The sequence below is a fragment of the Rhea americana genome, unplaced genomic scaffold (assembly GCF_003343005.1).
Source record: "Rhea americana isolate MKP2758 unplaced genomic scaffold, rheAme1 scaffold_302, whole genome shotgun sequence".
Lineage (NCBI taxonomy): Eukaryota > Metazoa > Chordata > Aves > Rheiformes > Rheidae > Rhea > Rhea americana.
The window spans coordinates 378,424-393,419 of record NW_028186427.1 but is presented as its reverse complement, the minus strand read 5'-3'; the positions used below and the strand labels follow the sequence as shown (position 1 = coordinate 393,419).

Here is a 14,996-nt window from a genome sequence, read left to right as displayed (position 1 = left end):
AAAATATCTGCAGAGAACGACCTGGGAGTGCTGGTGGATGACAAGTTGACCATGAGCCAGCAATGTGCCCTTGTGGCCAAGAAGGCCAATGGTATCCTGGGGTGCATTAGGAAGAGTGTTACCAGCAGGTCAAGGGAGGTGATCCTGCCCCTTTACTCAGCCCTGGGGAGGCCTCATCTCGAGTACTGTGTTCAGTTCTGGGCTCCCCAGGACAAGAGAGACATGGAGCTACCGGAGAGAGTCCAGCGTAGGGCTACAAAGATGATCAGATGGCTGGAGGACCTGCCCTATGAGGAAAGGCTGTGAGAGCTGGGCCTCTTCAGCCTGTGGAAGAGAAGACTGAGGGGGGATCTTAGCAATGTGTACAAGTACCTGAAGGGAGGGTGTCAAGGGGATGGGGACAAACTCTTTTCAGTTGTCCCGTGTGACAGGACAAGAGGCAATGGGTAGAAATTGAACCACAGGAAGTTCTGTCAGAACGTGAGGGGGAATTTCTTCMCTGTGAGAGTGACAGAGCACTGGACCAGGTTGCCCAGAGAGGTTGTGGAGTCTCCTTCTCTGGAGATATTCAAGGCCCGCCTGGATGYAGCCATGTCTAACCTGCTCTAGGTGACCCTGCTGAGCAGGGARGTTGGACTAGATGATCTCCAGAGGTCCCTTCCAACCTTACTGATTCTATGATTCTAATAGAAACAGCTGAGTATTTTCAGATGTTTCCCTTCAAATGGAAATGGGCTAAAACTAAACACTGTAAAACTTTTTTCAAACAATTGTCTAGGTCTACAGCATGAAAATTTTAATGTAAAAGAAATCAATTTCACTAAAAATATTTTAGAACATTTAGAGCTATGATTTTATGTGGGAAATGCAAGATGTGAAACAAGTGTAACAGCTGTAAAATCTGGAAGTGTATGATGTACTATGAACAGAACTATAGCGTAAACTAGCTCTTCTGCTTAATGCCCATGATCAGAAATCCAGAGGCAGAACAGGGCTTTATTATCTGTGACCTGGAATGTATGCAGGAACCTGGGGACACATGTCTCAAATCATTTTTTTGCTATGGAGGTAGCACCAGACACACCATAGGAAGAAGGAGCAGTAAGGAAAACTAAAGGAGTTTAAAAGGGACAACAGGCTTTGTGGACTTTATTGGCTTGTTTATGACCACCAAGTCTGAGGGCTACCATACCAGCACGTGCCCATGATTGGGTGGGGCTGGCAGAAACACAGTATCTGAACAGCTGGAATAACAGCAGTGAAGATCTCATTGTTGAAATACTGCTACGATGGACATAGCCGTCTATGTTGCAGGAAGGGCATGATCTGTTCTCCATGTTTAAGGAACATGTAAACAGTGGTTGATTAACTCCTACAATGAAGCCTCAGCCACAGACTTGCCAGCCACAGGCCTGCTCTATGAGTCTGGCATTGGGAATGACTTTTTTAAAAAAATGACAGCCCCCCACGGACAGAAAGATGGAGTAAACTGACCACGTAACCAGAATGGGGTGGGGAGGGCATGAGAGCTACCACATCTTATCTTTGATAGATGGACTTACCTTGCTGGTCTCATTGACTACATATGCTCCTGGGTGACCTCTTTCCCTGCGACAGAGGTAACTGCCCCGATGCCGAACAAGTGACTGCCAGGTTTATCTGGATTCAGCCCCATTTGTTTCAGCGCTGTCTGGGTGACTGCTTAAAGTTGAAACACAGTGAACTGAACTCTACACCCACGTGGAAAAGGGGCCTGTGTCCCACCATCTTGTTGCTGTGAAATTCTATGTTGCCGTCACTGGGCAGTCCCCAAGTCTGACATTCCACATAACCTAACTGAAATAGTATACTAAGACTTACTTCTGATGTAGAATTATAGACTCAGTAAGGTTGGAAGGGACCTCTGGAGATCATCTAGTCCAACCTCCCTGCTCAGCAGGGTCACCTAGAGCATGTTAGATAGGGCTGCATCCAGGCGGGCCTTGAATATCTCTAGAGAATATGTCTTTGGTCACCTGAACAGTTGCCTCCACTTGCTGTACCTCCTTTACCCCTAGCATTCTCCAAGTCTGTCTTCTGCTGCCGGTTGGATTATCAGATAGGCTTGCTACCCAGAATGTCCCATGGATGCTCATTGGAAAGGCTGCCCATAATGCATTTTGTTACTTTTTCCTTCCAACTGCAAGAGTACCTCATATTCCGTGCAATATCCTGCAGCAGGGCTTTGGGAATCATATCTGTGCTTCTAGGCCCATCAGTCTACCTGATCTCCAAACTAGAAACCTGACCACATAGATCTATAAAAGTCATTAGCCTTCACCAAGAAGCAATGGTTTCCTGTTGACCACATCTGGTGGAAATTATCATGGGTCCATAGTACACTGCCAGCTGATAGCACAGAGGCCTGTTTTTTTTCTCACCCTTCTCCAAAGCTCTTCTGATACATTAGCATAACCCAGGGCTCCCCACTAGTTGAGAGAAGGTGGGTTTAGCCTCTTGTACTTGTCATTTGGGAATCAGGGTCAAGTGTTTGCTATTCCACTGCTGATCTCTACTATGCAGTCTATGTAGGACATCTTGCCATTCCTGGGAAAGTGGGAAAAATAACTGCAATTTAGAGTGAGTCTTCCACCAAAAGTTGGGAGCATGGCACCTGTCACATCTTTGATAAATACGTACTTGTATTACTGAGACCCAATGTCTGCAAAATCTAGAGTCATACTGACACAGGATTTGTAACTGCAATTAATAGCACCCAGAATACAACAGCTAATATTGCGCCAACCGACCAGTGTTAGTTAAGATCTGTGGAGAGTCTGTCATATAATGGCCTCAGAACAATATCACGTGTCAATGGCTAAGAATGACTGGAAAAGGACTGTACAGGTCAGTGATTTGGAAGGAGCTGGATAGCTCCTTGTACTAACTTGTTTCAGTAACTTGAATTAGGGCAGATGTGAACTAGACATCTTCTAATTCAGTTGGATGAGAAAGACCTGGATAAAGTACAGTAAGAGGAGATAAAACAAAACCAAGTGCTGTTAAATGACAATATTTTCAGTCCCCAATCCCTTTTCCAGCAAAAGGGCAAGGTGAGCGTGTGCTAATTTTGATGGGACAATTAGATATATGACCATGACTTACTGTAAAACATTAAATAAAGTTTCTAGTTTTCATATTGACTTCAGCATGCTTAGTGTTGTGACAAATTCACTAGAAAATGCATACTAAGTTTGACTAAGTACTAAAATGTACGGTTTGAAAGCAGAACAACACTTAAAACTATTCTATAGCTCAGAATATATTCAGAGACTGGTATTCTGTGAAACAAGAATTCTTAATGGTTAAAAAATGGTTCTGTTAGTGTTTGCTGGTGGTTGTGAGAGGGGCAATGTTTTTCCTTCTTAAAAGACAAAGGAAAAGAATGGTAAAATAATAAATACATTTTTACCCCTTCACGTTGGTGATAGAATGACAGTGTTTGTCAGTTTTCTGAGGATATAAGGTAAATACAGAGTTGCATAGGAGATGGCAGCTTGAGCGTAACACCTGCTTCGCTAGACAAAGGTGTTATGGTGTTGGACTGGATGAAAAGATGCTCAAGATAAGGAGAAACAAAGCAAAGTTCTCTGGGTGGTGATTGTGTGGTCCTAGTCTTAACAGATGTGGAAAATAAGAATGTCCATTAACAGTTTTAAGATTGCTTTATTAGTTACTTAGTATAATAAGTAGAATTTCATTCAGAGCAGTGAGTTTGAAAACATTTCACCTATGCAAGTACTCTGTAGCCTGCTCTTTCCTTATTCTGGCCCAAGTTTCTGTGAGTATTTAATTTTGCTAGCCATCTGGAAACCCATCTGTAATGAAAGACGAAGCAAAGAAGTATTAAATATTTGATTTTTTTCTGTACTGACTCTTAGCTGGGCTTCCTTTTCCTAGTAATAAACTATTTTCTTATTACTGCTTATGTTGCTTGCTATTCATGCCTCATTTTCTGCACTGATCTTATTGAATTCTATTTCCAGAAGCAAGCTGGTAGGCAGYACATATGATTTTCTTATTACTTTGTTCATTGAATTACAACCAATTTCAGCTATACCAGTTTTGGTTGATTTATTTGCTCTTCTGTATTCCCTTTGTTTATGAAACAAATATGTTACAACTATCTTACAACTATCAAGTGATACCATAAACAGAAAGTTTACTAATTTTATTTTCTCCCTTTTCTTTACCTTTTCTCTATAGACCTACTCATTCTGTTAATATTTATTGATATATTCTGTTGAAACACATAATAAGCTCTCTCTAAATGTCATTGCTGAAATCAAAGATACAATGATTTGACAGCCCAGATGTAGCAATACGGTACTGTCATCTTCTCTTTTTTCAGCCAGTGCTGAAAATCCATATTTGCTAAGATTTCCAGAGCAAAATCAATAAGCTACAGAAGAAAAATATATCTTTTCCATTCAAGGACAATTATTTTTAATAAATAAATAATAAATAAAATCACAAAAATCATTCCCCTCATTCATTTCATTATAGAACCCTCTTAGGAATCCTGCAGAGGATAGAGAGTGCTCTGACGACTGTATTAGGGGAAAAGACTACCAGCCAGAAAAAGTTGCTTCTACTCAGCAACATTAAAAAATAAAGATCAAAAATATGAGTAGTCTTAGTTCCCAGTTGAGAACTAATGGCCTGGAGTTCCCTGGCAGTGTGCGCTGAGGGACCAACCTGTCTGCATCCACAGCTTACTCGGTCTGACTTCAGAAAATAAGGGTCGTGTGAGCTGCCTAGGTAGGGAAAACAATGCTCTTTTGTTTATGCTGGAAAAGTCCAAAACAAAAGCATCACTTCTTTGGCTGACACCATGTTCTTGAAATACAAACCAGGTGATGTTTCATAGAAGAGTTATAAGGCTTTGCTCCACACCCAGCTCTTTCATACAGTTTCCTGAACTTCAGCTTAGAAAGCAGTGGAAGGTGTAATGTCTTTAGTAAGGGTGTGATTCAAATCAGGACTGGCCTTTGCATTATAAATTACGTGCGTAGTTATTCTTGTAAGCCAAAATTAGCTTCTATTGAGGGCTTGCCTCTAAAGGGAAGTTGTGAAAACAGGTTGCTGGAGAGATGTGGACAGCCATCTAAAAGAAACTAGCATTTCTCAGTTGATTATCTTGCAGTGCGCAGTTTCCAGATAAATGTGACCAAAGTCCATAAAGCAGGAAAGCAGGTGCAACATGCCACATTTTCCTGGACTCTACCACGGCTGTGTTAGTCACTGAATTACAGTTAAATTGGGGGGAGGAAGTGAGGGAAGAAAAAAAGTCTTTTTCAAAACCTGGCTCTTGTTTTCATGCTCTTTAGACATCGAAAGATGCTGGTCTTCCAACAACAGGTGCCTCCCTGCATGCTTGGATGAACAATTCCATTTAGATCTTCACTGGCCACTTTATTAGCATCTAAGTGCTGTTTAATCACATTTACTTCCTTAGATCAGAAAAGCCATTAATCATGTTTTACTACCTCAGACTATTCCAGTAGTTACCATCCCACTCTACTCCACTGAATGACAGTATACAGCAATATGGACTAAACAAGCCATGAATACATTGTTCATGTTAGAAAAAAGAAATGATTCACAGAGACTATGTATTCTCAGCTATTATGAAAATTATGCTTTTTTGAAAACAATAAATTAAATACAGACACTAGTTTTTACAGTTATTTAGTTGATCACAATTATACAAAGAAAAATTACGTTAATCATTACTTCAGCATGAAAAAGTGTATTCTAATCCTAGTCAATAACCAAATTTGAGGTTTGTAATTGTAGCTACTGCACTGGACTGGTGTCTCATTTAGATTAGCAGTTTTCTATCAGTTTGCAAGCTCATTAAGGCTGGCTAGCTATCCTGATACATAAAAAGTATTTGCTCTCTTTGTTGAGAAATAATTGGGCAATACATTATGGAAGCACTGTATTTTATAGAGTTGCAATGTTCAGTTTCCAATTTTGTTTCACAATTCCCCAATAAGGGAAGGAAAGACAGMACCCTCAGAGAAAGGTCTGGAAACTCCACCTCTCTTTATATATTCCAAAGATGAATTCAGCTGAATATCCATAAAAACAGCCAGAGATAAATATTTACCATTATGTTTGTGTGTTTTCAACTTAACTTTTTCAAGGACATTAGCAGAGAAGTATAGAAGGATTAAAAGGAAGAAAGATGAACTATAACATCAGAGCATGTTAATCTCAGGATTTCAGAAGCAATTTTCAAGCTTGTTTTGAATTCCCAGTCATTACCTGTGATCTACAGATGTAAAATGAGTAAATTTCCTATGTCACTCCTAAACATTCCTGCAGCTTCTGTACACAGATGAAGTATTCTCAGGTGGTGGGGATGGATAAGTTGCAAGATAAAGTAATACGTAACTAAAATGAATGCTGGATATTAGAAAATAAAAAGYAAATGGACATCATTTATAGAGGGAGAAGGAGAATTGCTACCAGCTGACTCTCACAAGTGCCCCAGTCTTTTAAAGAGTCARTTACAAGCAGCCACAAATAACATTCAGGCCATGATCCTTTGCATTTATTACAAGATACAYGAGGAACGCAGGTGCCTATGTTCAAGACTAGAATAGAGAAAACATACTTTCCTGTAYTGTTCAACACCGCAAATGCCTTGCTTGTTTCAGTCCCTATCTGCTTTTTGATTTGCAAAATTTTCTTAATGCTTGTACTTAGGCACCTTTACATGTGAAGAATCAGCCTGTTTGCATAAGCAGTCACCTAAGATCTACCACAATTCAGGCACAAAGCAGAGAAACACCTAATTTTGCCCAYGTCCTCCTCCAGCAGACACATTGAAGAATACAGAGTATAACAGTCACAGGTTAGTTTAATTGAAAACAAGAGCAAGGAGTGCCTACATTTAACATAATAACCTGATATTTAGATTGCTCCTCCAGTACTATTCTAAACATTCCTTACCTGAGGGGATTCAGCTGTGCTCCTCCCATATGCCAGATTAATACCCTGAATGAGTATGCTARGAGCTACTCCTAGCCCTTTTTAAGGAAGCCTTAGCCCTGTGCAGCAGATAGGTCAAGGTGCAGCCAAGGGAGTGTGTACAGGAAGCAGACAGTGCTGCAGTGCCACACTACAGCGCTCCCACTTTGAGTTGAACACAGCTTCTCTACCCCAGGGAAATGATGCGATTGGTTTATACAGTGTTTTTCCTGCCAAGTGCTCCATGTCAGCTGAGTAAGAAAACACAGTTAAACAGAATTAACTTCCATTATATTATCATAGTGATTTTTCCAAGCCAGTCACTTGACTCGGTATTCATCTTTTAAGAGCTCTTAATACATTTTTTCTAGTACGTTTCTATGTTCTGCTTATGTATTGGGCTTTATGGAACTTGTTTAAGAATTAATTTAAACCATGGCAATGATTAACTTGCAAGGCTGATGTTGCAAGTCAATAGTACTGTCTGCTAGCAGAAACCATTGAGAGTTCATTGAGTTCATCATGCAGAGTTGCTTTAAATGCTTGCATGATGAGTGCAGTGTGAGGAGTTCTCACTTCCCCAGTACAGTGGTCTGGCAGTGGGGAAGATGAATGGGTGCATAGAAAAGCCATGTCAGCATACTGACTTAAGCAAACACATTACCATTCCTACCTTTATTTTCCTGAGAGGTTTGTACTGCATTTTTTTATTTACTCAGTAAGAATTTAGAGCAGTGAGCTTTCATTCTTAGCATATAAAATTTTATTTGACCACTTCGGTAACTAACAAAACTCCCTCCAGTTGCTGAATATACTGTGCGGTGAGAAAAATGCATATTCTAAGGGTGTATCTCCCAGTTTTCAGCATCTTTGCAATCTCCAGAATAGGTTAATCAGCTCAAAGTATACGTGAAACTCTGTATCAAGTAGATTTAAGGGACAAAAACACTGTAATGCTACGAAGACTTGAACTGCTTCCTTTTGAAAGCATAAGCCCTGTACGGATAGATCAATATTTAATACAGAGGCCAAAGAAAACTAACTTTCCATTAAGAATTTTGACATTGTCTCAGAAACCCTATAATGGTAGCTACTTACAAATATGTCACAGTGGCATGCTACATAAGCAAAAAGATGCAAAAGCATAGCCTTCTGCTCTTTATTTCTAAAATTCAACAAAATCAAACAAAATTAGCAAATTATACCTTTGCACGTTACTAGTTGCAGGATCTTCTCTGTCCAAGCTGAGCATGGCTACAATAAGTCAACAACTGTCAACAACTTCTTCAAAGAGTTGTAGCAAAGAGATTAAGAATTTCCCAGAGGCACTTCATGCTAGGAGAAGCAAAGCTAGCTGGAGAATAAATAGAATTACAAGCAATAGTATGACAAAATGGAATGAGACAGGCTGAGGAGCCACTGGTTTTGTTCTGACACATGTTGGTCAAGGAAAGCAGAGAGAAAGGGAGGTGGGAAAAGTTAATTTTACATCTGATGTTGAACAACATAACAATAACGAACAGAAATGAGAGTCTAGAGGTCTCTAAGACAGCAGTGCTGGACTCAGTGTAACACAAGCTTGACCCCTTTCACTGGTGGAGGTAGCTCTCATCCAGCTTCAACACGAAAAAAAGATAGGACCTGTTGCAATTAATATTCATTTAGTTTTTCCTATTTGGCATGGCAAACTGAAGGAGCAAGAATTCTTGATGTCCCCACACTACACTGAGAGAGAAAGGCAAAAGGGAGTGGAAGGTGGAAGAGCAGGTGTTGTAGAGGCTGAAGACATGAGATAATACACTAGCCCATCTAGTGTCCCCCTCTATTTTTCCATTTGGTTAAAAGGCAAATTCCATTGTATTTAGTAAAYGTGGGCTGGCGGTTGCATCTGTACAGAGCTGGAAAAGGTAGTTTGGGAGGGACCTCAGGAGGTCACTTAGTACAGCCTCTGGCACTAAGCAGGGTTAACTTCAAAGGCACATCAGGTTGCTCATGGCCTTGTCCACGTAAGTGTCAGAGCTGAAAGGGCTGGCTGCTCCTCTGGAGAGGGGGTCAGGAGCCACGCATTGTAACAGGGCTGTCAAGGCCCAGGCCTCACCAGCCAGGGCCTAGGCCCTCAGTACCCATGCTAAGCAAACAGTACACCCTGCAGATGATTAGAGTGCATGGCCAGGCACAGCTGTAATGCAACTGGAAGCAAGTACCCTTAGGATATAGCTCAGATAAGGACTGAAGGCCCAGACCCAAGCTTAAATGGATATCATCAGAGGCAGAAAAGGACAGAAGCAACAGCTTTGTTTGCTAGGTTTCTTCATAAAGGAGGATAATAAGCTAGAACAAGATCACTCTCCAAATAGTGGAACATTAGCTCTGCTGATTGGAAGAAGTTAAGCTGAAGCCTCAAAAGAAACTTGCCTGGTATGAGGATATTTGGCAGCTTTATATGGCTTTCCTGGAGTTTAAACACATTGTGTAGTTTATTTGCATCTGTTTCTTCCATCACTTCTGATGGCTGGCTATTAGAACAGGTCCTGGGGGCAATCAGATCTCTTTCTCTTTTGGGCAGTTTCGCATCTAATGGCTTCTCCTCTGCCTGCCACACCCTGCACTTTTGAAACTTCCTCTACTGAGGAACTTTTGAAACTTCCTCTATTGACCAATCTCAGTCACTCTCCAGAAAGGAGGAATCTCCACTCCAGACTCTAACGCCAGAGAGCCTCTGCCATGCAGTACATTGGCCAAGCTAGGTAAACACACACCTTTTCTCTTTGCTGCTCGTCCATGTGGTCTTTTCAACAGGATAGACAGTATGCAGGTTGTCATATAGTAAACTAAAACCACAAATTTAAGAAATGCTGCCATCTGTCACAACACCACAAAAGTCTRCTCAACCTCATGGACTAAAGAATATGATGAATTATCACCACGTGAACTCATGATGGGGCAAAGTGACTCTGTCTAAGGCTTGCTAGCAAGTTTAACAGTGGAAAGATTTATCAAACCAATAAAACTCTTTATTCTTATAAAGATGCTGTAAAAGTTTGTTGAAACATAAAATTATTTCAGGCAAAGCCTGCCCATGAGTGAACAGCCTTGTTCCTCTAACAATTCATCTAGGGACAAGACACACAAGTGCACTGAATGCAGAGAGGCTCAGAAAAGGATTACAATTGAAATCACAGTCTTATCTGAAATCTGTGTTGTGATACCAGCATATGCACTGGCATATCATTATTCAGTGGTACGCTGGCATCATAACCATATATGACATCCCTGATTTCCCCAGCTTGGGTCAGCTAAGATTCATCTAAGATTCATATCCTGTTTACTGCAGAGATTTCAGGGTGGAGGAGCAGTTGTTGAATCCAGCTGTGTTCTGAGCCTTTTATGGATGAAAATACTTGGCACTCTTTTTGCAGACACTATTAAATAATTATACATACCCATTTTTTTAATGCTGGTATACTAACTTGCTTCATACAGTGGTGGATACAGCTTCCTAAATCATTTCAGGAAAAAATTCTCCAGAATGTTCTCTATCAATGACTTTGTTATTTAGGAGGAGTGAGCAATCAACTCTGCTGCCAGATGCCTATTTTGGTAGCATTCCACCTTTTTATCAGCATGTGCACATGCTCCTACCCGCATATTCTCACCCTGGAAGACTACAGCCAACTTCTGTAACAGAGAAAGCACACAGGAATGCTGAAGCTGCTGCTGCTTTCATCCCACAAAGCACTGTGACTCCAAAATTCTAGTTTTGTTCTACTTGCCTCAAAAATGCCATTTCCATAGTTGCACGGACTATATTGACATCATACAGTTGTATCAGGTTGTCATAAGGCTTTCACTTCCACATGGTCTAACTGCATGATAAGACACACAGTCTAACACCTTGCTTTAGGCATATCTTAATGATCACCATAAATATGGAAAGCTATTGCAGCATCTCTACAGAAATGTCCTAGGTATGAGCCCTCAGGCAATGAGAACACTCTGGCTTTCAAGATGTTGGAGTCCACTGTGATATGCTAACCTAACTGCATTCTTGATGACAGTGATAACAGACTGTAAGGAGTCACGTGATGGCAGATTGCACTGCCCCTGGGTCACTGAAGAGAGGCAAGCTGTCAACAAAGTAAATTTTAGAGCACTTCCAYGTAGCATAGTGCACAGGAGCCTGGGAAACAGTTCCTTGCACCCAAGACATAAAAAGCACAATGTAGCTGGCTTCAGTATTGGTCACAGGATGAGACAGAAGTATTGGAAGAGTCGAGGAGGTCTAGCTGTTTGAAGGCAACCTTCAGATTGCAGAGGTGTCATATTAACTTGTTTATTRTGGAAAACACCACATCCTTTTTTGAGTCATTGGTTGTCAGGATAATAAATGTTCACTTACTGTGGAACTGATCCACAGATGTACTTATGGTTGCATTATTTCTTTATCTGGTCAATTTATAAATTAGTTTATATCATATAAATCAACATATAAATCAATAATATAAATCAATATATAAATTGATATAAATCAATTCATAAATCTAGTCAATTATAAACATCGCCCCTCTATTCTTGTTGCTTCAAGGTTTCTGTCACTCACAGACTTCACCAGAAAATCTGAACGATTGATGAAAATATTAGAGTGTYAGAGTAAATCCTAACCTGCCTTGCTCCCTGTCTTGCTTTTTGATATCTTTCTGCCTCTGTTAACACCTTGCGATCTGTCAGCAACCTGTTCTGAAACATGCAGAAAGTATATGGAGTTAATTCCGTAAATGTTTCCAACCAAATTTCAAGTGTTACCAAACACTTGAAATGTCTTGGCTATATTCATATGGGCTGTAACAACAGAAGAAATTCAATCATTTTTCCTAAAAATAAAATTAACTAGTGTTGAGCCAAAAAGCTCTACTTTCCAGAGTCATTTTTTCCCCCTTTTTAGGTACTTATGTCTAGCTATTGATATGGGCAATCATTCAATCTTTTGGAATATTCCCAGTTTTTCAAGAGTTCTAAAAAAAGAGCATTCCTGACTTGGAGAGGTCCTTGGCTAGTTCATTTTAAGACTTTTGTATATAATTTGTATAAGCACCGACGACTTGAAAAATGTCTAATTTTAGTTAATGCTTCATTTTCTATTCATAAGCTTTTTATTGTGTCAGTCACATAGCCTATGAGCTGGAGATATTAAACATTTTTCTCCTTTACCTTGCTATTTTTGATTTTACTTTTTTCCTGTAGCTGTAATTTTTTGGTTTCCAGTGACTGATTTCTCATAGCTTAATAATATTAMAGACAATAAGAGTTTTAAAGTTTTTTAATGGCTTAAAGAAATCATTAACTTCCTTCAGCTGCTGTCTTGTTTTAAATTTACAACATATTCATCATTAGCATTAATTTAATCCTTTTTCCATTCTTGATATATAAACTACTTTCATTATACTTTCACATTGCCTCTCATCTTCTGCATTCAGGTTTTCCTGACCATTCAGTGAAATATTCTCCCCAAATTCCATTTTTTGTTAACAAGAGGAGGGCCATCTGGATTCATCTGCTTGAATTGGTGGTGTACCTGCTGCACTCCTATCTCAACACAGAGAAAGATGCTGGTGGCCCAGAGCTCTGTGTTTTGAGTTAATATATCACAAATTCAAAGGGTTTTTTAATTCTTTCTTTTTAAGAAAAATCTTAATGTTATGATTACAGAATTCTGTATTTTAGACACAGGTCTATATAATGTCTTATTCTGCTTTTCCTCTTTTATTTCTTATTTCTAGAAGGGTACCATCAGTCTACTCTATTGTTAAACTGTGCATATATCATAACATTACTTATCTCATACTATTTGAAGGGAAATTACAATAAATTGACATAACAATTAAGGTAGTCTTCCTGGTCTCATGTCCTCATTCTGCAAAGACTTTTAAAAGGCTCACAAATCAAAGCTCTCAAAGCTTACAGAGGACACACACAACCCACGTATGACCCTACCAGCCCTGCTCCATTTTTCATCAAATGACTCTCTATGGTTGTGACGGAGGAAGCAGAAGAGATTTGCAAGAGAAAGTGCAGGCTCTGCTTATTCAAAAGTTGTTTGGTCCAAAGCTTCTCTTTCTCTGATTCTATTACCTAAAAGTTGTATCAGGTTGAATTAAAATTTAATGCAGCAATTCTAATTTCTCCCTCTACCTTTTGTGCATGCAGTATGCAACTATGTGATACAGTTTTCACATTCTTTTCAGTGAACTTCTCAAGGTACCTCGTGAATGGTACTTAACAAATGATCATCTCTTTAAAATTGTCTTCTCAATTCTCAACACATCTTCTCAGCGTGTAATCCTGTGTTATATATTGCACAGTGTTCAGTCTTTGTTCTGAAGAGCGAGTTATTATTTTCCATATGTGCTTTTTAATTACATCCACCATTCTAATTCATCACACCTGGTTTCTCAGTACCACTGATTTTGATAATAGCACGTATTACGAGGAAATTAATTTTAATGTGAAAAATGTTCAAAAATATCCTTGCCTCTGTAGTAACCTCAGTAACAGAGTAGAAATCTGCTATTGCTAACAAAGATACCCTCCTATTTGCCTTCTTGAGGCTGTAAAAAGGCAGGGAAGGTGAAGACACGAATCCCCAACCCAGCAGCTTTTCCATGCAGCCACCATTCCCATTACTGTGGTTACATGATGGTTTGAACATGGGCAGAACTGCCAACTTCATAGCAGATCCTATGCCGCTCTTACCATGCCACTCTCCCTCTCCTTTTCCTGCTGGCCTGACCTGCCATCCRCCAGCCCAGCTGCCACTTCACTATCAGCTCTGCTGGCCACAATCACTCTCCTCTGCCCCATTCCCCCGAGGCCTCTGCTCCACTGTAGTGTTGAGTAGATGTCACCCACACCACAGAGGTAGGGGGACCCACAAACCCACCAGAGTCTCCTTCCAAAGGGCACGGATACAGGTGGACACACCCGAGTGGAGAAGGCACAGCCCTGCTCTGGGAAAGACGCTCGGGTAACCAAGAGCTACTACTCATTGCCAATGCCACATCATTAACACTGATTTTTGAATAAACTGCTGATCCCTACCATTTCTTAGGATCAGCTTTATGCCAGGTCTGAGCTGACAGGCTGGCTCCAGCCTGGATCACGAAGTGTGGTCACCTGCAACCCACGGGAGCTGCATGGGAGAGCAGGTTTTTGGAAACCACCTTCATCCCCCGGTGGTCTCAAGGTGCACTGAGGACGTTCTCCTCCACTCACCCTGACAGGGACCTGCAAAGCTCTTGCTAGGGCCTGCTGGATGCTGATCACCCCCGGAGACCTGGCGGGTCGGAGCCCCAAGCCTGGCTCCCTTTGRAAGAGGGTTTTCTGCAAGCAGCAGCCGCCGGGTGCGTGCGTGTAAATCCGATCTGGTCACCTCTCCCCGGCCCCGCTGCCTGCTGCGCGGGCAGCCCGCGTGGGACACCCTAGCGCGGCGCGGCCCAGAGTGACCCCCGACGCTGCGCTGCGCGGCACGGCGCGGGCAGGGGAGGGGCGCGGCGCGGCGCGGCGCGGAGGCGGTGGCTCGGCGCCGGCTACCGCCCCCCGCTACGTGAGGAAATGGCCCTCACGTGAGGGAGGCGGTGGCAGCAGCGGCAGCCAGGCGCGCTCTGGGGCTGCGAGTGAAGGAGCGAGCCGGCCGGCCGGCCATGCCGACCAACTTCACCGTGGTGCCGGTGGAGGCGCAGGGCGAGGAGCAGGGCCCGCTGCGGCAGCAGGAGCCGGGGGAAGACGAGGAAAAGGAGCGCGGCGCCGGTGAGCGGGGGGCGGGGAGGCGCCGGCGGTCCCAGCGGGGGCCCCCAGGGGGCCGCGCCGCGCCGCCCTGCGCGGCGGCGAAGGGCTGCCCTTCCTCGCGGGAGCGGGCGGCTCGTCGCTCACCTGCCCGGGGGAGCCGGCGAGGGCGAAAGTCGGGCGGGCGGGCGGCCCCG

At 42.1% G+C, this 14,996-nt stretch overlaps 1 protein-coding gene across 5 annotated transcripts in view; it reads left to right on the top strand.

The window, feature by feature from the left end:
• Positions 1-14,586: 14,586 nt before the first annotated feature.
• SLC12A7 (solute carrier family 12 member 7) overlaps positions 14,587-14,996 on the top strand; it is a 68,623-nt gene continuing 68,213 nt past the window's right edge. For 2 of the 5 annotated variants that reach the window (XM_085309751.1, XM_085309750.1), the window contains exon 1: positions 14,592-14,823. In XM_085309751.1, coding sequence (XP_085165877.1) covers positions 14,718-14,823 — 106 coding nt within the window. In that variant the 5' untranslated portion in view covers positions 14,592-14,717. Of the gene's footprint in view, positions 14,824-14,996 lie in introns of all 5 variants that reach the window. The other 3 variants (XM_085309753.1, XM_085309752.1, XM_085309755.1) reach the window with 2 other exon arrangements.